Here is a 25,995-nt window from a genome sequence, read left to right as displayed (position 1 = left end):
ATAGAATGTATATATGTATACATATAACTGTATATCATGTAACAAATATATATATCATATAACATTTTATTTTCTTTATACTCTTATATAATAAAACAATTTAAAATAAGCTTCAAATTAGATCTGTTTCTTTTTATAGATACAAAACATGAATATAAATTCATGAATAGATTAAATTAACATTAGAAAAAATCAATCACTCAGTCAAAAAAATACGCAAATATCTCTCTGTAATATTATAACAGAAAAAAATATTACTCAATCGCTAATTAAAAATTCAAAATAACAGTCAGTCAGTTTCTAATACTTAATACTACAACAATTTTAAAACACAAGAATAATTAATTAATAAACAAGGTCAGTTCAAGAAAGGACTTAAATTAAATTATCTGAACATACCTATCATTAACTGTTGATTTAAACCCTCTACTAAATCACTTTCAGTCATAAACATGTTAAGAAAATCTTACACATTCTTTTTTTTACATATTTATAAATATGAACATATGCATAAAATGATTTAAATTAAACTAGCAGTTTATTCTATATGGTAGGTTTAACAATATTATGCGCGTTAAGACTTTTTTTTTTATTCATGTGTTAAGAAATGAAAATAGGGAATAATAAATTTATTTAAACTAAAATAAAAATACAAACTCTGCTTTAAATCTTACTTGTATATACAACCATACAACAAAGTTTTGTAAACATAAATGTTTCAAACACAAAAATATCATCAAAATAGATTCAAAACCTTATAGTTTAAAACAATAATAATAATCTAAAAGAACAGTAAGCACAAAAAAATACTAAAAAATACTTTTATTTCAATAATAAATGGCTGAAAAACATAAATGTATTAAATTTAGCCTTATAGAATCTAACGAAAGATGTTTTAAGTTGTAACTATTATATCATAAGATATTACATTACTTTTGAGGAATTTTGGGCCAAATTCATATTTTTTCTTAAATGATGAAGCTTTGACCTCACTACATGAATATTCAAATCTCCGAGACTGAACCATGAATTAAAAAATCCTTTGGAATAATATACATTAATATTTAATAAATTAAGAGAAAAAAGATAATCAAATTCAATTTATATTTAAATAAATAAATAATCAGAAGATTGATAGTAAGAAAAACAATACAGCAAAAAGAAGTTTTAACAAACAATATAAAATTATTTATATATATATATATATATATATAATAAATGTTACAACTAGTAGTAACAAAGCGCAACACAATTAGCATGACCTATTAAAGTGTCCAATACAAAAGAAACAAGACATACATGAAGAATAGATAACATATATATACTTTTACATCTATTTCAAAATATACTACTTATTTACTACTGTTAATATTCTGATAATACAACAAAGTGAACAATAAATAAATAAAACTAACACATTTACATTTTTGTTTTATCATATACTGGTTAGTAAAACAACCAACAGTAAAAGTAAAATATTGAGCTCAAATAGCAAAAAAAAAAATTATAACACAAATCAGTAAACATTATAAGTATTATTTTTAATAACTACTTTTTTGTGTTTAACTCATAACAACTTTTTTAAAACTCGTGAATCAGATTTTCTTTTACATATATTAGAAATATAATTGATATGAATTTTTCTATTACACAGTAAGTGTGAAATTCCAGGGCTGTTTTATCATTTTTAACTATAGAAAATTACAAATTTTTCAAAAACATTTGATGAATAAAAAATCCATAAATTTTCAAAAATAACTAACAAAGATAACAAATAACTAACAGAAGATATGCAGAAACATATTTTTAAATACTTTTTTTGCGAGAAAACATTAATTAAAAAATTTTTTTGAATTAATTTATAATTCTTGGGAGCAAAATGTCTACCACAACTAAGTCATATAAAGAAAATATTTTTTTTTTATATCTACTTTCATTTCTAAATAACTGATTTATTTATAATGCTGATCAAATAAATTAGTGAATAATGTAAATGAAGTTCAAGTATTTTAAAATAATTGTAATATTTTTTTAGTAAATTTCCAAAATATTTACGGTATTATTTGAATAAGTTACATAAGTTACAAGTAAACCCAATTGAAAGTTAACAGTTTTTTATTTTACTTTTTCTAAATTCCTTTAGTTTCTAAAAGTAATTTACAAAAAAAAAAATCAATAAAGTAAAATATGATAGAAATATGCACCATCTAAACAACATCTCTTGAATGATACTTGCATACAAAATATATGTATGTAAAGCACACAGGCTAAAGAATCAAAATAATAACATTTAGCACAGTAAGTAATAAAATACAAATTTTCTCCATCAATAAATTTTAATTTACACAAACTTACTTCATCATCAATGGATGTCGATTCAAGATTTATGGTAACAAACTGAACTCTTTTTAATATCTCTTCTAAAGTTTCACAATCTAACTGAGACAACGTTTTTCCTTTCAAATCCAGACAATCATTTCTTTCTAAACTATAATCAATATCCTGAAAATAAACAAAAAATTAATACAATTGAACTAATTGTCAACAAAAATTTCAGATGACAGAAGGATTTGTTACAATTACAAAACATTCATGGGTAGCAGCTTTAGAAATAGATGAACAATATTTTCTAACAAAAGGTTACATCTTTTGTAAAAAAAAGTTATACTTTTTAGACTATGTCACAATCTAAACAAATCACAAATAGTACACTCTAATTAAAATAAATAGATAATATCATGACCATCAAAACCATCCCTTAATGATGGACAGAGATAACCTAGGTGTTTAACAGCATTGTTAAATTGTAGTTTTTTGGTGGTATTGTGTAGATTGCAATCTGGGAGGGGGTGACACTGAAAGCAGTATTTTTTCTGCATATGGAGAATCAGCTTAATGATGTAGGTGACCAGATGCAAGACAATGAATATAAAAAAAGGCATCATATAAAAATGGCCGTTTACAAGAATAACAAAAGCCTATGACAATCTTACTTTGGAGTGTGAGAAATGTTCTGTTACAGTCTTCAATAAGCCAAATACCTAGTGCATATCAGCATTCTAATCTGCTCAAAGTACAGATATCAGCAATCTAATCTGATAAAAGTGCATTCTAATATCAAAGTGCATATTTTTATTTAAATTATACTTAAATAAAAATATGAATAATAACTGCCCTATAAGTGACACCTTCACTCTGTTCATCAGAAAGTGGCTGTATAATGAACAATAATGCTATTAAGAGGTAACTTTATCTAGTGCCACTTGTACATTAGATGCTTTGCATACATCAGTCATAAGAAAGAATGTGATAGAGTAAAGCAAGAAGTTAATCAACTTCATTTCTATGGAAGCATTCTTTTCTCGGCAAGGAAAATAGGAATACTGTCATTTTGAAATGAGTAAATATAACACTCTTTCAGCAAAAACTGTTAAGTACACATATTTCTCAATAGGCTTAAACTTGACCACACTGTACTTACAAATAGAAACAAAACCACTACGGCTTGCTTTCAGTATATTTTTAGAGTAAATATTAATAAAAAGAATTATATAAATGTGTTTACATACAGTTTTCTTTTTATAAATTTTTAGTGAAAGATTAAGTCTTAATAACTGTTTTTTTTTCTTTCATATAACTATTCACAACTGTTGTAATAGTACTACTTAAATTAGTATATACATTGAAACATCATATACATAGAAGAGACACCTCCCTATAACATAAAACTATCTCAAAGCTGCAACTAGTATAGGAATAAATGTTCTACTGTGGAAATAATTCTGTTAATTTAGTTTTCCCACAGCGAACTAAAGATAAAACTTTTGAGTAAAATAAAATACAATTTTAAAAATTTGTGGAACAAATCCCAATTGTTTCACACCATTAGAAACTTTTTATTCTTGTTGAGTACATAGAATAACTACAAATAAAACACATTACCTGTAACTGATCAATTATACTATTTATAGGTCTTGCCCCATGTTTTTCACATGATTTTAAGTAATTAGAGATAACCTCTTCTTTGTTAACATTATCAGCTAGAAATGACAAAAAAAAACAAAATTATATGAATATATCTGACAAGGAATACATACATAAATAACACATCTTCATTAATATACAAATAATGCATTAGTAGATTGAAAATGAAATTAATTAGAAAAATAATAAAATGGATGAAACTCAGAAGTTTTTAAAATCTTTCCAATTATTCTTTAAAAAAGATGAAACTTTCGTAATTAACATCAAATTGATGTTTGAAGTCATTGGTAGTACATTTTTAACTTTGGAACAAAATTTATAAATTAAAAATCTGTAAACTTTTTTTATTTATTTATTACTGTAATGGTATCACCTAACACTCTGATTTTATCAAACATGTCAAAAACACCATGTGATATTATCTAACTGCACTAAAACAATCAAATTACATACTGAAATTCAAACCTGATATAAAGTTACTATAGTCACACACTGAATTTGAACCCAGATTAATCAGCACCATAGAAATGTAATCAAAGCTGATTAAGAGTGTTGTTAAACACTCACAAATAATTACAATAACAAATATGAATGAATACTAATTGGACAAAAATTTGGAAAAAATCTCAAAAAAATGTGCTACTATAAAGTAATTAAAAACAACAGTTAAATATTAGTCATGGACAGTTAGGCAAATAATGACCTAAATTTTAATAAATTAATAATTAGTAATTTTAATAAATTACACAACTGGATAATTAGGGCAACGGTTTTTTTACAGATTAAATTTTTGTTTGGTAGATTTATAGCACAAACTTTTAAAATTAATTCACGTGGGAAAATACTAATATAGATTATTATAAGGATTATAATATCAGTTTTGTATTAGTATAATATTGTACTAACTCTTTTAGAGTAAATGTTCAAAACTTTTAAATAACAAAACAACTAATAATAATAACAATGACAATTCTTTAAAACAAACATACATGATGTATTAAAACTTTAAGAAAACAAAATTTGAATCAAAATAAATTCTTATGCTAAGTCCCAAGATAGATGCTAACTTCAAGATGCAATGGAGTGTAGGATGTGAAATGATGGATGCATTGGCACGATTTCAGCACTAAACAATAACATCATTTTGGATGCACATAAGCTTTGTGGGATAAATATGTTAATACTAACAATTAGAATGCACCAGAATATAACAATACACTACAACTTCTACAATATATAGATAAAATCATTAGCTGTTATAATGTGTAACATAAAATTAAAACAATATGACTATAAAGGCAAAACAAATTACAATTAGCATATTGCACTTGCATGTACACTACATATACATAAAAAAAATTCATGTTAACTTGAATTCATGTTGTGCAATTATTATTGTTGGAGCTAATCTGTATGTGTATCAGAGGGCTGATTATATACAACTTTTTTAAAAAATCTGAAAGGTAATAATATGGCCTATTAGTTTGTTATTAACTATTTTTAGAATTTCACAATTATTTTAAAATGGTAAAAACAAGGAATCAGAGGAGGAAGTGGTTTATGATGCAAGTTACTAATTTGGCTTCTCTGATTCACTTTGAGCTTGCATGACTGATTGATAAATATAATACAAAGGATTATGAAAAGTTTATACCAATGCCAATTCCTTTATACCTTAACATGCTTAATAATACTAGGTTTTAATAATGCTAGGTTGTCAGTATACAGTCAGGATGCAACAAACTTAATAAATATAAAAAAAATATTAATTAAAAAAATGTTAGTGAGTAGGTGGTTAATCAAGTGGGTATGAACGCAATTTCTAAAGTTTCCTATTTGGAATTAAAAGCTCCATAAAAGAGAAATATAAAATGGGCATTTGAAAAATTAATTGATACATTATCAAATTATGGGGTCTTAATAGATTTTAAAAAGATACATTTTATTTGTCTGAAGGTACAGAGATACAATTTCTGTACAGGAGGGCATTGATAAAAAGTGAAAATTTTAAATATTTAGGGTGATTTTGAATCAAAAGAGAAGTAAAAAGTTTTGGATGATGAAATTATTAAGGAAAGACAGATTGCACAGGTTTTAAACCCATTACTACTTAGTCTAAAGAAATCAAAAAGAGCATAATTGGTTAAACTGGTAAAGTTATTTAATATTATGTCATAAATGTTAAGTAAAGAAGCTAAATAAAAAAATAAATAAATAACAAATCTTTGTAAGCTGTAAAGATGGCTTTCCTGAAGCTAGTTATCAGATCATCAAGAGGTAGTCAAAGAAAAAATTAAGATAGGAGACCCATTTTAGATGAAACTGAGAAAACATGGTTAAGTGGTATGGAAATGAGATGCATGGGTAAGGATTGATGGCCCATTGGATTATGGAATTAGGTGCCATATGGAAAATGGAGGCAGGAAAGACAATTCACAAGGGGTGAACCTAGTAGATTATTTATAAGATGCAATAACAAAATGTTCAAGTGGAAGCCAGATCTATGAATGTATTGATCAATTTTAAAATATAGGATTTCTCTTTATGATGAAAACAAAAATATCGGCCTTCCATTTTAAAAAAATAACTGCTAATCAAGGCAGTTAAACTAATTATTCACAACATTCAATGAGTTAAAATTGATACGAGCTGAATATAAGCCATGGCTCGGCATTTTCAATCATACATGATTTTTAGAATTTTTGAGGTTATGCTCCCTGAGTTCCATACCAGTTGACAAGATATCCGTAAAAAAAATTTGAAGATTTCCACAGAAGTTTTTGAATGTTATGAAGATGATGGAGACTCATTTCTGAAGCAGATAATAACCATTGATGAAACATGGTTCATCATTTTCAGCCAGAGAGTAAGCGACAAAGTTTAGTTTGGAAATATCCTTCATCTCCTATAACAAAACTCGCACATTTCCAGCAAAGTTGACGACAATTTTCTGGGATATGGAAGATGCAGTTTTCACTTCACACCTAGCAGTAAAACAATGCATAGTAAAACCTATTGTGATCACAGAAGGCAAAAGTCAAGTTCTAAAGTGTGGTAAACTTTTAAAAAGTGTAATTTTGTTTCAGGATAACATAACCTCAAACAGTCAACACAATTCTTTACCTTCAAGATCTGTTTTGAGCTGCTGGTACATTCAAGTGATTTTCATCTTTTTGGCCCATTAAAAGAAAACTTGCAAAAGGATTACTTTTGTTCTAATGAAGAGCTTATGAATCCAGTGCAATATTGGCTACCAAAAAGTTTCTTTTATGAAGGAATTCAAAAGATTGTTAAAAGATGGATTAAGTACATGGAAGGGAATTATTTTGAAAAATTAACATATTTCATTTATAAATGCAAACAAATAGCATAAAAATTAATCTGAACACACGGAATTTTTTTTGTTTATTTCTATGTTGTGTACACAGCTTGACACATCCATTCTTTAATTTGTCTGTATAATTAAGGTTACTGTTTGCGAAAGTTTATTTCATTTTTTATTACAGAATCAATTTATGTATTTTTTGTTCTGTCTTGAATATATAATAATAATAATCATAATAGTCGTAAACATCTTACAGACATGACATTACAGTCTTATTGACATACAAATTATTTTTATTTCTTGACAACTGACTTATGAACATAACAACTTTTAATTTCAATATAATTATACATTTGAACTTTGAATTAACATCTTATAAGAAATCCCTGATGATGGGGGTAATGGCTCCAAAAGTACCTGGAAATATAATTTGAAAATTGTTGGTAAGTGGAACTTTAATTTATACAATTATAATAATGGACATAACTCGAAAAAAGCATTGAAAAATTGTTTCTCTTTCTGAGCAAACCAGTATGACATGACAGATAGCTTCTGAATGGTAGTGCTGGACTACAGACAGTGAATGCTACTTTAAAACAATTTAAAGAATGTGATTCGTTTTCACCTCAAAGGAAGTGTAAACTAAAAGAAAAACTACTCCAACATAGTATCAGTTGGTTATTAGTGAGATAAAGTAAACTTGATCCCAAGTTATCTGCTGTGAACTTAAACTGAGAATCAGTAGCCACTGGAACATATTTACATAAATAACAGTCGCTGACTTCATGCTAGCTAAAAAGCAGCTTTTAACACCAGAAGTATGCATAAAATGACTCTTGTGAGCTATTGCACATACTAACTGTACCATAAAGACTGGAAAAATAATGTTTTTCGAGTGGCATTTTTATGTTCAGGGACAAAGGGTTCCTTCCATACATTAGAAAACATCAGATGAAAGTACATCAAAGTTCATATCCAACAATCAGTTAAAACATCTCCAGAAAAAATGTTTTAGGGTTGTTTCATATTTGAAGGCCCAAGTTCATTACTTCCAGTAGATGATATGTTGAAAAATGATGGATATATTATTCTGAGGGAAAGGTTTGTGAGCAAGTTCAAAACAAATTTCCACAATGCAATTGTGTTCCAACAAGATTTGGTGCCAGGTAAGTGGAAAAAATTTTGGAAGAATGAAACATTAAAGTGCTACCATGGGCAGGCAACTCCCCATACTTAAAGTAAATTGAAAATCTTTGGGCAATAGTAAAAAAAACTACTCTCAAAAATGAATTGTACCACAAAAATTTGATCTCATTTAAACAATAATATTACTATTGTTTCATATTGAAAAAAATCAAAAAAATGTTTAGTACACCTGTTGAATCAACACCAAATCGTGTATGTTAAATAATTAAGAATAAAGGAGGGCATATTACTAGATATTCACAAATAATAAAGGTATAAATTTTTTTTTTAAAACACAGTTACGTTTTATTACGTCTGTGTTCTCATTAATTTGCATGCCAGAGAAGATAGAATAGAAGGCTAAGATATTTTAATAAGACAGTAATAAACACTGAAGAAATAAGTTGTGAATTTACTGTAAATGCAAACAGAAATAACTTCTTTTTTTAAATTATTTAATTTTCGACTTATCTTCATAAAATTTGTCAAAAGGAATAAACTTAAAATTTAATTCCACTTAGTAAAGCTAAAGATATTATTGACATTCATTTGTTTGTTTAATTTATAAATATTTCAAGTTAAGCTTAAGAAATTAAAGAACATGTTTAAATTAGAATTAAAGCATAACACGTAAGTTTTTTTTAATAGTCTTGGTGGAAGTGCCAGACAAGGGAAGTTATCATGGGGAATTAATAAGTCCCGTAAGCTTGATGAAGTTCAAGAAAATCCAGCTCTAATGTAAGATCAGGAAATGTTTCAATAACACAAGTGTTTAAATAAAGGTTTTAATAAATATTTAAACATAAGTGTTGAGGTATATTTTGTATACTTCAATCAATGGAAATTATTGCAGGCTGTAATAGCAGAAACATTCATGATACTTTTAACCATCAAGTTTATAAAAATATTTTATGTAATCAATACACTTAAAAATAAATATCAGCTGGATAGAATGATATAACTAAAATGACAAACTACTGCAATAGTGAACTTATTAAACCAATTATTTATTTATCTAATAAATATATTAACAGAAGAAACAGTTACAATCAACTCACCATACTTAAAATTAACTAAGTTAAAAATATTATTAAAAATGTTTCAAAAAGTAAATCCCTTTAATAACCTTTACCCTTTAATTGTTTCATTCACCTCAAGCATTAGCAAGAAAAGTCTTTGGGACTACATTATTAGAACAATTAAAGGAGTTTTTCAATTGGCATAACATATTTTGCGATTTACAATACAAATTTCATAAACTGCAGTACAATCATTGTAGTTAATGATTTCATCCATAACATCTAATGCTTTTAATTTGGCAAATCATAATTTAATCATTAATAATTTTAAATCATGAGGATTAAATAAAAGATGTTTAAACCTTTTGTGTCTTAATAACAAACAGCCTTCAGTATACAAAAATGACTACATAGTTCAATATAACTTACTCTTAAGTGCAACAATAAAATAAAAAGTTTCAATTCAAAAATGGTTAGTTTTCAAGGTATGCTACACGGTACTATACCTGGCCCTCTGTCTTTCCTCATATTCATAAATAAATGATATTAAGTTAAGTAATGGCAAAATAATCACATAGCTCACATCATCTTTTTATTAAGTATAGAAGACCTGTGCTCAACTGCTATGATAGAAACTTCAAAATATAACTGAATATTTTAAATAAGATAACTTTATAATAAACATTGAATAAATAACAGTTAGTTAGTTAGTTGAAGAAATAATATAAGTTGAGGATTGCATCCCTTATAAAAGATGTCTCATAATGTTAATGGAAGTATCTTAAATATATTATGACCACATTTATTTTCCCTTTTTGGATTACCTTACCAAACTGATTTTTGAGGCTGTAATATAAATAATATCTATCTGAAGACAATGGATCAGAACTGATATCTACATGTGGAAAAAATTGTGTCAAAATCAAAATATATGTTGTTAATAACAATGTCTAAACTCTTTTTTGAGAATTTTATATTCTACCAGTATGTCAATCCCTGATTCATGCCAATATGGTGATTAAAGGAACATATTTTTTATGACTAAGTATTAATGAATCATGTGTATATTCCTACATATTTGATTCTATTTTAGTAATTCTATGTATTTGAATATAGACTAAACATTTATGTTTAAAAAAATTAATGTAATGTTTATTAAACACACTGTTCTGCTATGAACAAAAAAAAAGAATAAATAAAAATATAGGGTGATATTGAGGCATTACAATATTTGAGAACATGGGTTAGATCTAAAAAAAAAATTGTACCACCTGAATCACCACCACCATAGTAAAGTTAAAAAATTACAAAAATTAATACTTTTAAAAATGGATTTTCATGAAAGTGTACTATGAAAACTTAAATAAACAATCATTTTAAATTATTTCATAACTTTTCACTAAATGAGCCATTATCAGAATGGGAATACACTTCTAACAAACTTACACTCCTAAATAGTTTTTTAAACTGCTCTTGTTTTATTCAATCAATTTCAAATATATTTTTACACAATGTGTTTAAGAAGTAGTTGGAGGTACTATTTTTATTCATTTTAATATGGCGCATGGGTTAAAAGCTTTAACAACACAAAATATTATCATTTGCAGCATTTTTTTTTTTAAAATGAAATGATGTTTTTGGAAAGAACGATTTTATCATCACAGGATTGAATCTGTGAAAATTCTTATATAAGTGTTAAATTAAAAATAATCTGTCTAGTGTAAAATAATTAATTCCAAAGTGATTACACACAAGTTTTAAGTTAAAAACTGGTAGCCCACATGATTTTCAAAATTTACTTTAAAAAATTAAACCAAAATCAGATTTAAAATAGATATCATATATATTTGTGTTTGTGTGTACGAGTATGATTTCACATGCAAGTACACAGAATCAAAAAAGTCTATGTAAGTAATCATTTCAACAACAAAGGTTCTCATCCTGATAACTTTATCATGTCTTTGAGATCTGCCTTGTGACCTCAAATCATGATTTACAAATAAGTTTTTGTAAATAAAATTTTTTTAACAGGTTAATTACCTCCTATGATACAGCCAGTAGGTACATACTAATAACAAGGATATTCAAATTAACAATGACTGCACATGCTAATAACATTTTGAAATGGTTTGTAAAGGATTTTTACTCCTTATCAGGAACAATATTAAATACAAAAAAATATTACCAGGGTTTAAACTCATGGTGATCTTCATTAAAATACCCAAAATTTAAAAAGTTCACAAAAAAAAATATTGTTACATACCCACAAAATATTTTGTGGGCAATCATCAAAAAAAAAATCTCCAACAGTACATTGCCATATTACAGTTAACTGTAAAACACCGGCCTCTGTGGCGCAAGTGGTAGCGTCTCGGCCTTTCACCCAGAGGTCCTGGGTTTGAATCCCGGCCAGGCATGGCAATTTCACACATTCTAAAAATCATTCAAATAATCCCTGTGGACCCGGAGGTTAAAAAAAAGTTAACTGTAAAACAAAACTAATACACAATAGTCATAAAATCACTTAAAACAATAATAGGGAGTACCAGCACAAGCAAAAACAGAAGATGGGCATTTGCAAAGGGACTAGACAAGCAAAAGAAAGAATTAATGAATATATGTGTAAAAATAATCCTATCATCTAGAAAGATAAACTACTAAAAATAGTCATAAAACATGTAAAAATAAGGATGTAAGAGCAAAATGAAAAAATCACGTAGTTAATAAAAATGAATTAAGTTATGAAGATGTGAAACTGTCTCCCAAAATGATACTCCCCTATTACAAATAAGCCAAAAATATTTTGTTACTTCTAATTTTGTTTTATTTGCATGAAATTTTTTGTTTTGTTATTGTTTTCTAAGAGTACGTATTGAAATACTATTTATTAACTACTTGTTATATAAAAAAAAGTAGATAAAACAAACAGTAGTTGAACTTTTTAAACGAAACATTATTAGCTATTTGTTATAAAAACCTTATGACCCAACCAAAATGAATAGCTGAATAATCAAATAGACTGTGTATACTTAGATACAGAGGTCCCAGGAGGTGTTGGTCAAACTTCAGAAACTGAATCAGGACATTAGAATAAATAAAAATATTCATGTAAACTAATGCCCTATTTCACTTCATTTTCCCTTTTACTGCCATTTTGTTTTTTTCAATAAAGATTTATATCTTACAAATGGACTGAAATATTTCAATTAAATTTGATATACGTGTACCCAATAACACTTTCTACAAAATAAATAAGTTTAAAGATTCCAAAATGGTGGCCATTTAATTTTTTTAATCACCAACAATTAATTGTTAATTTTATTGAATTATGTTTTTATAAGATAAAATGTTAACAAGATGATACCACCTCATTTGTTTAAGTCTGCTGTTGATAATCACCTGAGATATGACTGAAATTGTTACAAGTGGAATGCAAAAATTATGCAGTCTGACAATTTTGTGCCTGTTCTGTGATTATTAATAACAAACATTATTATTAATAATACTAAAAATACTTAATTGTTTTTAATTCAATTAGTGAAGAAAACGACAGCAAGTGTAATACATTTTTAAAGGTAAAATTGTCAAACTTATTTATTTAGTGGAAAAAATTACTGGTACAAGTAAACAAAATTTAATCAAAATATTTCAATTTATTTCTTAAGGTATAAACTTTTATTAAAAAAACTCTAAAAAGACAGACAGAGGGAAAATGAGGTACTTTGTTGTCCTAATGAACAAGTCTCTAAGTTTGACCAAACCTCCAGGAGGTTTATACAGGATGGAGTAGCGGAAATGCATGTTTTTAAACCGGTAGTATTCAGCGGCGAATGGGGATATTGACCTTCAGTGACCTCTGATAGTTAGCTCAACTACGCTTTCTATGGAGCGTTGGCGTGTAGAATATCATGTGTTTTCTGTCAAGCAGTTTTTTTAGAAACTGTGTTTCTGCGGTCATGGTCAATGTCTTTTCCGTTGAAATTTTAATTTTGAACCTTTAAGTGTAGTTCCAGATCAAAACAACATACACTGATGGATTGGGGCATTTAGAAGTACTGGATCTGTGATAAAAAACCACCTAACCTTCCCTGTTCAGTCCAAATTGGAAAATATAGACAGAGTGAAAAGGGCAGTTCTTGCTAGTCTGAAACAATCCACTAGGTGACAGACAGTAGCGCTGGGTGTCCTGTTGTTCACTTTATGACAACTTACACAGTGTTCTCAAATTTCACCCATACAAAATAATGATAGTCCTGCAACTAACTGAAAGGGATTTTGTACAACGCAAAGAATTTTGTGACATAGTGAATACCATTCTTATGGAAGATGCACAAATGCCCTAATAATGATGAGTGACAAAGCCCATTTCCATCTGGATTGCTATGTTAACATACAGAACTGTCTGTACTGAGCGTCGCAGAACCCACGTGAACTACACCAAAAACCTCTCCACAGCTCAAAAGTAACAGTGTGGTGTGATGCCTCCAAGATAGGGATTGTTGGTCCTTACTTTTCTGAAGAGGAAGGAACTTTAACTTATTCAGTTAAAGTGACATAAGCACACTACATTGACATGTTAAACAACTTCCTGCGTCCAGAACTGGAAAGGCATCGGGTAAACAAGAGAGATGTGATTACAACAGGATGGTGCCACAGCTCACACGACGAGAGCATCGATTGAAGTGGTTAGACAAATGTTTCCTGGACATATCATTTCACGATTCGACGATGTTTCTCCCGATTTGTAACTTCTTTTTGTGGGGCTAACTGAAATCAAGGGTGTACATGAGCAAGCCACATACAATCAAAGACCTGAAAATTTTCATTTGTCAAGAAATTGAAGATGTGTCGAATAAAATGCTGGAGAGCCATGCAGAGCTATGAGGAGAGGCTCCGAATTTGCATCCACAAGAAGGATAATCTTACTGACATTATTTTCTGAACCTAATTAAGGTAAGTTGATTTCAGAAATGCCATAAAAATATTATTATTTAATGTAAAAGTTTTTTTCGATAATTAAAACAACCAAAGTTATTCAGTAGTGAAAAACATGCGTTTCCTCTGTTCCAACCTTTTTATACAAATTCAAACATATTTAATATATAAATATATATATATATTTAATACCAACTGAAACTTTTAACGACCAAGACACAGTAAACAGATAAGTTAAACTTACCAAATTAATAAAAATAATCGATTTTCACAGGATCTTCAGTAGGTATAATTCAATATGGCAATTTCTAAATCCTATTTTATAAAAAAACAATTGAATTTAGTGTAATTATAGAATTAGATACCTATTGAAGATGCGGGATTGCAAGAAAATCGATTCTTGGTATTAATTTGTTAAGTTTAACTTTCTGTTTACTGCGTTTTGGTGCTTAAGTTTCATTTGATATATTTTTAATTTAGCATAGTGGTCAATATGCTAATGAATTATTTGAATTTAAAAAAATAAATATATATTTATATATGCAGATGTATCATTAAGTTCTCCTGGGATTTTCATAACCTATTTTACTCTTGAAAATAATGGAAAAAGATCATATAAACATATGTCCTAAAATGCTTTGTGATACGGCTAGTGAAATACTTTGCTCATATTTCAGCTACCCTGGTGAAACGAGGTCGTACTGTAATTTTTAGTACATTAATTAAGGGACAGAATTAGTGATTTCTTATGGTTTTTGACCTGAAAAACTGAATTAAATAGGTCCCAGAAATGTATCCGCAGTAGTTTTTGAGAAACCCGGATAAAACGAATAAATTGGGGGTAAAAAACTTTGTTTTTTTATGTTTGTCATATAATTAATTACTGTGTTAAATGAGTAATAAACATATAAAACTTAAGAGAGATTTTAATACTAAACAGAATGGTGTAAGAAAAAAAGAAGAAAAATTCTAATTTTATTTAGAAATAGTACACTAGACTACAGTACACTAGACAGTGCATTAAACATACCACCTTATAATAAATGTTCAAAAACAAGCCCGCCATTTTCAACACATTTCTTGGCACGCTTCTTTATTGCTTTTGTTGTTTTTCAGGGCTGTCCTTAAGTTGCTCAGCCGCATCCATAATGAGAACATTTAATTTCTTACGAGATTGTATTTTTGTTTTATTATACAATATTTTTCATCCATCTCCAGATGCAAAAATCTGAATATTAGACCAAGCGATCTTGGTGGCCAGACCTCCACGATCGATCTATTTTTCAGAGAAATAACGATTTAAATGAGTGGAAACGGCACAAGATAAACCGGGAGGCACGCCATCATGCTGGAAGTATACTTTGATCTCAGCACCAGAGGAACATCTTCAAGCACTGTGGCAATTCTTCTTGAAGAAAATGCAAGTAAACCTCAGCATTTAAGCGGTCAGGCAACATGAACAGTCGAAACAGCCGACTGTGAAGAAGGCTGCACCATACACTGACGCTAAATCGGTGTTGAAAATTGCCTTCCACAGTTTTATTTACTTCTGCCCGTGTATGCTAATTGTGCAAGTTGTTGACGCCATCTCGAGTGAAATTTTCCTATCTGTAAACAAAACATACTTGTACAGTTGTAGATAAGTATTCCACCAGTTGTAGAACTCCAAGCGAAGCGGACCGTCTCTTGGGTATAGATGTTGAACTTACCCAATTAGTTTAATTTTTTTTTGGGTAAAAATTGTTTTAAGTGTCCTCAAAACCATCGAATCCGAAACTCCTATCTGCTTAGAAATCTCCTATCTCCTACCTGCTTGAACTAACGCCTGGACTGCTTCGATAACAATTTCATCAATAACAGCGTTGTGTTGGACAGATCATTCGTAGCTGGTATGAGTACTAGATAATGAACCTGTTTTCAAAGATTGCTAAAAGTCACACTAATTGTTTGGGATCTGGAATCCTGCGATTCGGAAAACGTATTTCATATGCTACTGTAGCATTACCAATACACACACCCAAAATGAATACCATATCAGTGTATTCCTCTGTTGCAAGTACGGCATTACTTCAATGTCAAACCGATCACCTTCAAACTAAAATTCACAGAAAACTTTCGCTAACAACACAGATCACAGTACTAGATATACTTAATGTACCTTAGAGAATCACTAATACAGTACTGCGCATTGTTGGTCAGCTATTATTTTATTGCCAACTTTGAAATAATAATTTTTAAAATAAGTTATTGTACTCTTATTTCTGTCATTAACAAAAAAATTATTATGTAAGTTTTATTTAATTATTTTTATTTTGCAATTGTTGTATACTTTCCAATTTTGTTTTATTTTTACAAAATTTTTATATCACCATGAAAAAATTTAGTTTTTGTTTACATTAAGTAAGTAATTTACTGAAAAATGTAGTAATGTGCTGTTTCTAAATAAAATCCCCTCCCCTGTTCACACACTTTTCCCAGCGGTGTTTTCATTTCGCGAAGCAGTCCTGGATAGCTTCTTTTGAAAAGGTCTTAATGGTCCGTGACGAATTTGCTTTTATGTTACCAATAGTCTCAAAACGGCGTCCTTTCATCACCGATTTTAATTTCGGAAATAAGAAAAAATCGCAAGGAGCCAGGTCTGGCTAGTAGAGAGGCTGAGAGAGGACATTCATCTGATTTTTGGCACAAATCTGACGAATTGACAAAACTGAATGTGAAGGCGCACAATCGTAGTCCTTCACCACAATAGGTGGTAAAGGAACCATGAGTTGTCTCGCCACAACATTGTTCTCTTTTTGCGGATTTTTTCACTTAACCGTTGTTAAACGCTTTGCTAGTACGCACGGTTCACAGTTTCACCTTGAGGCAAGAATTCAAAATGTACAAGTCCATTAAAATCGAAAAAAACAGAGAGTATCACTTTAACAATGGATCGAGACTGATGTGCTTTCTTGGGGCTTTGAGATTCTTTGCCAATCCATCGTGATGACTCAACTTTTGTTCTTAATCCTCTAGCCGTAAACCCAGCTTTTGTCTCTCGTTATGATAATTTGCACTAATATTTCATCTTCATTGGCTTGTTTAAGAAGTTGTCGACAAATGCTCACTCGAAATGTTCTTTCTGCTGTTCGGTCATCAAACGCGGAACAAACTTTGCTACAACTCGATGCATCTTCAATTTTTCAGAAAGTGTCAAGACATGAACCAATTGAGATGCTAAGCTCTTCTTCAAATTTTCTGAGAGTCACTCGGCGATTAGCACGCAGCAGATCGTTGGTTTTCTGAACACGGGTGTCATCAGTTGAAGTCGAAGGCCTTCCTGGTAGAGGGTCATCTTCAATTGACTAACGACCACTTTTAAATCGTGAAAACCGTTCGTAACATTGCGTACGACCCAGAGCATCATCTCCGTAAGTTTGTTTCAAATTTGGAACGTTTCTGTGAACGTTTTCTCCAGTTTTCAGGCAAAATTTTACGTTGTATCGTTGCTCCCAAAAACCGCTACTAATATGTTGCAGTCAAATTACAATAATACGAAAGCTAAACAAAATTATCAACAATGGACAATGAACACGAACATCTGGTTACAGAAGATGCGGAACACAATGTTGCCAACCGCACGTCACTAAATATCTCCGTTGGCGCGTAATTAAAAATGTTCAGTTATTTTCTAACATACACACGCGTGTGTATGTTTGTATACATATAAATATATGTACAATAAAGTGGGTATTTCATAAATATACCCTGTCAAACAGAAATACTGGAAGAAATTTACAAGAAAACAGAACAGCTGTCTCTGTGACAGATTTATAAAAATAAATAAATAAAATTCAAGTATCAAGGAGTATTAATAAATAAATGTTTTCAATTTCTACTACCCATGATTTCCTTTTTTTAACAAACTTCAATAAAAGGAGATTCTCAATACAATCTCAGCTGTTTTTTTAAAGCATAATCGGACTTATTATTTATCAAATAAGCTGACTTTATTGGTACTTTTTTGTTTTCGGGCAAAAATTTCTTTATGTCCTTTTCTGTTTTTCCAAATAAAAAATCTGCCTACACAGTCTACATACAAGATTATGACATAACGATATTTTTCAAGTTATTTTGCCATCTTAATATTAAATTATACAACGTAATAAATTAATGTTGCAACATTGTTAAACAACAAACAAATACTTCCAAATTTCAGAAAGCTTCAGCTAATACACAATAGGAATTTTTCTACGTAATTTATTTTCGTATTTTTATCAAAAATTGACACAAATTAGTTGCATTTTTTTTTTTTTATTTAAGAAATGTTTCACCTTTGCATTTCTTACAAGTAGCTCTGTGTTGAATAGGCCAAGTTTTTTAAGGCTTCTTCAATTATAAATTAAAAATTTTAAAACAAAATAACCTTAAAAAAAGACTGACTTAAAAAATGCAGTAAAATCTGAGAAATGTTCTTTAAATTTTTAATTTCTAAATTAGCATAAAATTAATGGGTTAGTAAGCTGTTGGATTTCCTTTGCTGAATAGGTCTATATGTTGTTTCTGATATAATGGGACATTAATATATTACATTACGGTTTCAATTGTTTTACGACTATAATAAGTAAAGTATCTAAGGTGTAAAGAAGCAAGTCAAAGTTACTTACTCTGAAAGTAATGCTGTTCATTATACAGCCAGTCGCTGTGGTGAACAAAATGAAGGTATCACTTGTATGAGTAAATGTCACCTTCATTTCAGCGGGCTTTGCATGTTAATAGCCAATGGTATACATGGTTTGATGAGAAAGCTCATGAGAAGCCACTTCACTCTTTTTTATAAAAATCTTTTCTTAAAAAACCTAGCATGGAAAATATTGTTATCTTGAGAGTGGCTGTGTTAGTTTCAGGAGTGTCTTTATCTCATCTCCAGTCATCTTTTCAGTATTATTAGTTATTACGCTTAATTTATGGACATACAAGTTGTGGGTAGGTGCTTGATTTTAATTTGGTGCCAACTTCAAAAAATAAAAATCTAAAGAAAATGAGAGAAGATGTTTTGTTTTTTGTGGCTTTCTAAGTTTGTTTTACCTGTTTTAAAAAAGTTTACTTTATTAGAAAAAAATAACTATGAAACTATTAACATCCAATAAAAACCTTGTTAATTAATGTGCAAAACAGTAATTCCTAAAATGTAAACAAAAGTTTGTTATAGATTCCAATTAAAAAAGAAGATTTCACACAATGTGCAAGCATTAAGAACAAAGTTTGGATTTTGTCTAAAAATTACACTGAAAGTAAAAATTTGTTTTTATATTTTAAGTGATAGCATAATAATATAAATGCCTAACATAACAAGATATATAAGATTCAATGTACCATTACAGATATCAAGACTAAAATTGTTATTTTAATATACAGAAATTTTGAATATTATAATTTTTATTCAAACAGAACTACGTGTTTATTTAATAGCTTAAATCTGACATTAGACCTATATAATGATAATTTAGCAACCTTTATTGGGAGCTGTTATCAGTAAATGATGTAAATGCAAACTCTTATTTTCTCCCTTTTTCTTGTTTGTATTTCTCGTTTATATTATTTGTAAGCGATGGAGGCTACATCATGTGTTTATACATGCAGTAATTAATATGGAGATGCTACCTTTAAAAGAAATATAATTTATAAAATAAAATAAAATTTCTTTTGATGGCTTCCAACTCTAGCTGCTCCGATTCTCCTACAGTGGACTGAAAACTGTCAGATACAGAATGGAGATTTTTGGGACAATAAATAACAAAAAAAAAGTTAATACATTGTCAAGAACATTAGAATAAAAAATATAGACGAATGATAAAATTAAAAAAAAAAAAAAACACAAAAGCGCCTTGATCCAAAAGTAATAAACCAAAAAAATAACATATAAAATAAATGAAATTATTTTGTTATAAGAAATCTGGCAACAAAATTGAATTATAATTTAATTTAGTTTTTCTTTCATTTTCAATACAGTTTAATTTATATGCAAACAAAGATCAAAATGTATTTATTCTTTTTATTTTTACGATACTACACTTTATTTTTATTCTGTGCTTTAGCTCATATTCTTATTAAAATTTCTAAGATCTCTCTGAATTTTAGTGTGAATGAATTTGTAGATCAGTTAAATGGAGACACTGCACTCATTATTGACATCTGATTTTAACGTTTTTGATTATTTTGTAAATATATACTCAAATATATTTATATAAACAAAGAAATATAAAAATACTTCCTGTAGGTGACATTATTATATTATAATAATTAAATAAATCATTTACTTTTTCTTTTTTTTTTTAACATTTATGAATGGAAGTGCATGAAATCTTGCAAACATTTTTTGTCTATTTAATGAATTCTTTTAGTGGTAATTGCCCAAATCTAATGAAAGACTTAATCTTTTAGCAATGATATGGGAAATCAAGATATCAGTTAATAGGACTTTTAAGCGAAGATAAGTTCTTACACTACTTCAAGTAAACAAACTTTATTTAAAATAATGTAAGTAAATGAAGAAATTAAAGTAAATGAACTTTACTTTTGTTTCCTCATAAGAAATAGAAAAAAGAAATAGATCAAAGACCATAAGTAATCTATATACTATTGAAAAAAAGTGAAAGAAGGAAATTTAAGATGACGTAACAATTTCAACAATATATAATAATAACATTAAAAACAAAATCTCACAGTAAAAAAATTCATCTAAACTATAAAAAAGGCTATTTAAATTAAAATTAGACATCAATGGACCCATATATTTATTTATAAAAATAATACATATCTTTTAAAACGAACACAATATTATTTATAGACAATAAGATTAATGGAAAAGGTCAAATTAATAAAATTCATTAAACTTTCATAATTACTATTCATTATTAGCAAAAACTGTTTGATTAAGGAAAACAACAGAAATCATTTTGTATAGAATAAATAAGAAAATATTATTTAAAATATACAAAGTATTAGTAAAAGATATTATTAATTGCTGTAAATACTAAACATTAATAACTATTCAATTAAACAGAAAAAACAGTATAATATAAATAAAAATAAAATGAAAAAAGTTACATGTAACTAAACTATGACTTACAGAATGATAAGATTTATTATAAAAATTTATGAACACTTTATCAAATATATGACTTTAGTTGTTATCATATGATTATCAGTGTATGCAATTAAAATTATTCAAACCAAGAATTGCGAGATAATATACATGCATGCGCACACACACACACCCACACACAAATAAACATAAAAAAGGGCTGTGCTAAACAGGAAGAAGAGGAAAAAGGAAAATGCATGATTTCTGATGGTGATGTTCTCAAGACCATTAACAGCAAAAGTCTTTATGAAATCCAGGTTTTTTTTCTTCAAACCAATACACGTACAATTCATCACCCATTCCACATAAATTAAAATATATAGTTCATCATTACATATATCAAAAGAGTTTTTACTTCAGCACAAAAAAATCATTAAAGTTTAAAAAAAACAAACCAAAAATTGTGTACCTTCTAAATACATGAAAATGAGTTTCGAAATCTTTCTAGATCTATTAGGCAATTTTTTTATAATAAGGTTGTTTATAGCCACCATTTTGAATTTTTTAGGAAATCCCTTCATTACATGGTCAAATAATATGTATTGCTTACATATGTTTGTTTAATAAGTTATTTTAGTTCAACTTTTCGGTAGGTAAATTTTATGCTGTATATCAGTTTTTATAGCTTTGTAAAAATTTGCACGTTCTAGTTTATATTTTTATATGCATCCAGTTTAAAATAATGATTTTCAAAGGTTGATTGCATTATTGTGAATAATGACTGCATGTGTTCTTTAAAGCTATGGGATAAATGAGCATTCGGTCGATCCAATATAATGCAATTTGCTCAGTCCATATTTATATTTATATTTCTTTTTATAATCTTGTGTGTTTATCAATGAGTATAATTCCAGATAGTCTGAAAAGATATTTCTATATATTCAGAAAATGAGTATTTTCATTTCTTTTTTAAATAAATTTCCTGTAAACTTTAGATGATATTAGTCAAACTTAATAAAAACTGTTATATAAAAATTACCACAAAAAAAATTTTTCACTGTAATACTAATAAACATGAAATGCTCAAGAACTGTAAATTAAAATTTTGACTATTAAACAATCATAACAAGACGCAGGTGAATTATTAAAAATAAATATAGGTACAAAAACTCACAAAAGTAAACAATTATAAAAAAATAATAACAATAAAAGATTATAAATTAATTATTGCAATGAAGTACAAGTGGATAATTTTACTTATTTAGAATTAATAATTTGATTATTTTTAATTAATTTTAGTTTTTTAATTATTTTAACTTAAATTAATTCTGTATAACTTTTGTTAACAGTTAGTTTTCTGTAATAAACATACGCATAACACTATTTTCGCAGCATTTCTTAATTTTTACTTTCCAGGCTTTCTACACCATATAGTAATTGGGACAACTTTTGGACGTTTGTGTTTATACAGATCTTGACATTTCATGAACCCCTCTAACCAAAAAATAAAATTTTAGCATTAAAAAATTCCAGAAAGGATGTATGTACATATGTGCCTACGTTTTGCTAGAAATCTTTGGTCAAGATGAGAACCAATTTGGATGAAAGGGCACTGATACCATTTAATTTTTCTAACAATTAGCCAAGAGGACCATGTGAGATAAACCTTATGAATCTCATGTCTCAAAATTTTACTCAACGGGTAACTTTTTTACATAATTTAATGTCCCTTGATAACTAAGATACGTAATTGTGATATTTGGTCTCACTAAAACTACAACAAAGGGATGGGACAAAAATAGTTTTTTAAATTATTTTTTTAATTACTAAGCAGTAGGGCTGTTTTCAAAGTTAGTAAACTAGACTATTCATTTAAATCCTCCTGTTTTTGACTACCCTTCATTATAAACAAAATAGAATAAATACCCATCTTAACTTTTTATTGTTAATAATTCTTTCATATTTATTTAAATTAATTTCTGAATAAATATGCATTTTTACTTTTATCAATTCTCTTTTATTTAGCGATGATTTTTTTTGAACTACCAGAATATGAAATTTTATACATTTTATTTTGTGAATAATTTCTCTTTTTAATAAAATCGCAATAACCATTTAGCAAAACTCATTACTGTATCTGTATTTACCAAGCCGATAAAAATCCAGAAGATATGGTTTGTAAATAAGCAGTTTCATTAAAGATTTATATAATCGATCCTAACATTAAAAAAATGAATACACAATCTTAACTAATAAACTCCTAAAAATTTTCATTCAATAAGATTAATGTTATTAAAACAATGTGATAACTAAACAATCTATATATGTTCTCTTAATTGGTTTTTAAATAAAATCACTAATTTGTATAAACTGACTACAAGACCTTTAAGTCTTTATATCTGTAGTTATTAAGTAAAAGAACTAATTTAAACAAATCTACTTCATGTATTCTTAATAAACTTTAAAATGTTAAATAAGAATAAAGAAAAGATTTAGATAACTTTTTTTTTAGTTACAGAGTTATCTAATTTAATTTTTTAAATCCTTAACTTGGAATAAGCTACAATGCGATTTTGATAAAAAAGTGTACAATGAATTATAAAAAAAAACAACAAATAACTTGAAAAAAAAAGAAACAAAGCAAGTATGGAATGATTTTTTTAAAAGGAATTTTAAGTTAATATTTAAAAATATAATATGTTACCGAGTAATGCTTTTTATTACTATGAAGTTAAAAGTGATATACAATTTAATACAGTAGAGTAATTAAAATTTACATACATTATTTATAGTATAAGGAAAATCTTGCATCATAAAATGAATATAATTGTTTTAATAAAGAAGTACAATGCATTTAGTGAAAATTATCCAGTCTTTCTCATCATCATCATCATCATTAAAAATTACAATAAATCTGCAAATGCTCTGAGAATCTTTTATACAATAAGATTTAAGCATTAATTTAAAAATGAATAATACTATTTCATTATACGTTAATTACAATTTATAATTAAATTATATTAATTATAATACATAAAAATAATCACTGTCAAAATAATAATAAAATGTTATTTACAAAAATACTTCATATTAAGCGCTGTTAAAATCATGAAGAGTCTATACGGGCACGATTATAACATGAAACTTTTCCAATGTTTCTCAATAACACACATGACTAACATCATTTCAAAATGGCATTTTTCTACCATTAAGACAATATTATGGGGAATGTAAACTATCCTTTGCTTAAAACAGAAGTAGCTTTAAAATTATGCATGCCAATTATAAGTAGGACTCAAAACAGGTTAAAAATGACAAAATTTTGAGTACTGATATTTAAAAATAAAAAGAACTTTTTTTTAATTTTCTGAAATTTTCCCAAAAAGCTAAAAGATGACATTTTTAAGTACCTTCAGTTGAGAATAACTATGGAAGTGTTTACCTATCTTCCCAAGAATGAAAAGTGCATTATACTTGAAAAAAGCAACAAAGAAATAAAAACAATAGCAGAAACAATATCAATAGCAGAAAGAAATGAAAAAAAAAATTATATATATAATATAATATATATATATATATAAACTTTATTTGTCCATACCTCAGGAAATGGATAAATATCAAATACTTTCTAAATACAGCTAAAGAATGCAGCATACTAAAAAAAAGCCTGAGAAAAAATAATATTTAAAAATATAATAGACATTCACACATCTTTATGAGGATATAAAAAATGGTTGCATTATCTTATATTAATTTTATTAAAACAAGTCGTACATCAAATTCTCTGCTAATAAAAAATCACAGAAATGTTTCTAAGAGGCAGATTTAAATAATACAATAAAAGTAAAACTTGAAGAATGAAAATTAGTGTTTTCTTTCATTTCCATTTTTAGAGGTAAACAAATAAATAATCTCCCAAACCACATATAAAAAAAACCAGTTGCCAGTTTTATTTTGTATAAGAATTTACCGTGCATTTAAAATCAAATGTAAATACACAGTAAAAACTAAACAAATTAATGAATGACATGAGAAATATCCATCATTTATATAGTATTATTACAATTAAGTGGAGAAGTAAAACTAATTTTATTTTCAAAATTAATATCAAATACAATTGTAAATGGAAAATTTTTGGCAAAAAGTAGCATAAATTAACTTAATGTGAAAAAGAAATGGGGAGAAACTTACAGAACTGATTGCTCTTCTTGACATCCTGTGGTTGAAAGCAAATTTAGGTACGGTTAAACAATTTTTTAAAGTAAATACATTTTTTGAATCCTATGCAAAATGGTAAACTAATCCAATGAGTAGCTAGCTCATTCTTTCAAACCATCTCTTTTCCTTACTCTCTGCACATCCTTTTCTACTTTCAGTACGAATAGCTCAGACCTTGCAACATCCTTCATGTTGAGGATGCGGGGACCTCAATGATGGAGCTGGTGCATTCTTCTTCTAGGTTTTACTTGACAGGAGGACTG

General features: G+C 27.8%; 1 protein-coding gene across 2 annotated transcripts in view; it reads right to left on the bottom strand.

Annotated features, from left to right (window-relative positions):
- LOC142328089 (uncharacterized) overlaps positions 1–25,995 on the bottom strand; it is an 87,299-nt gene that overhangs the window by 53,468 nt on the left and 7,836 nt on the right. For both annotated transcript variants that reach the window (XR_012757184.1, XM_075371578.1), the window contains exons 2-3: positions 3,943–4,040; positions 2,356–2,502 (exon numbers count right to left, since the gene is read on the bottom strand). Coding sequence is in view for 1 of the 2 variants with exons in the window: in XM_075371578.1 (XP_075227693.1) it covers positions 2,356–2,502; positions 3,943–4,040 (245 nt within the window). In the remaining variant the exon portion in view is untranslated. The remainder of the gene's footprint in view (positions 1–2,355; positions 2,503–3,942; positions 4,041–25,995) is intronic.

The sequence above is a fragment of the Lycorma delicatula genome, chromosome 7, assembly GCF_047948215.1.
Source record: "Lycorma delicatula isolate Av1 chromosome 7, ASM4794821v1, whole genome shotgun sequence".
NCBI lineage: Eukaryota > Metazoa > Arthropoda > Insecta > Hemiptera > Fulgoridae > Lycorma > Lycorma delicatula.
The sequence above is the reverse complement of the archived record's forward strand: the minus strand, read 5'-3'. Positions and strand labels throughout refer to the sequence as shown.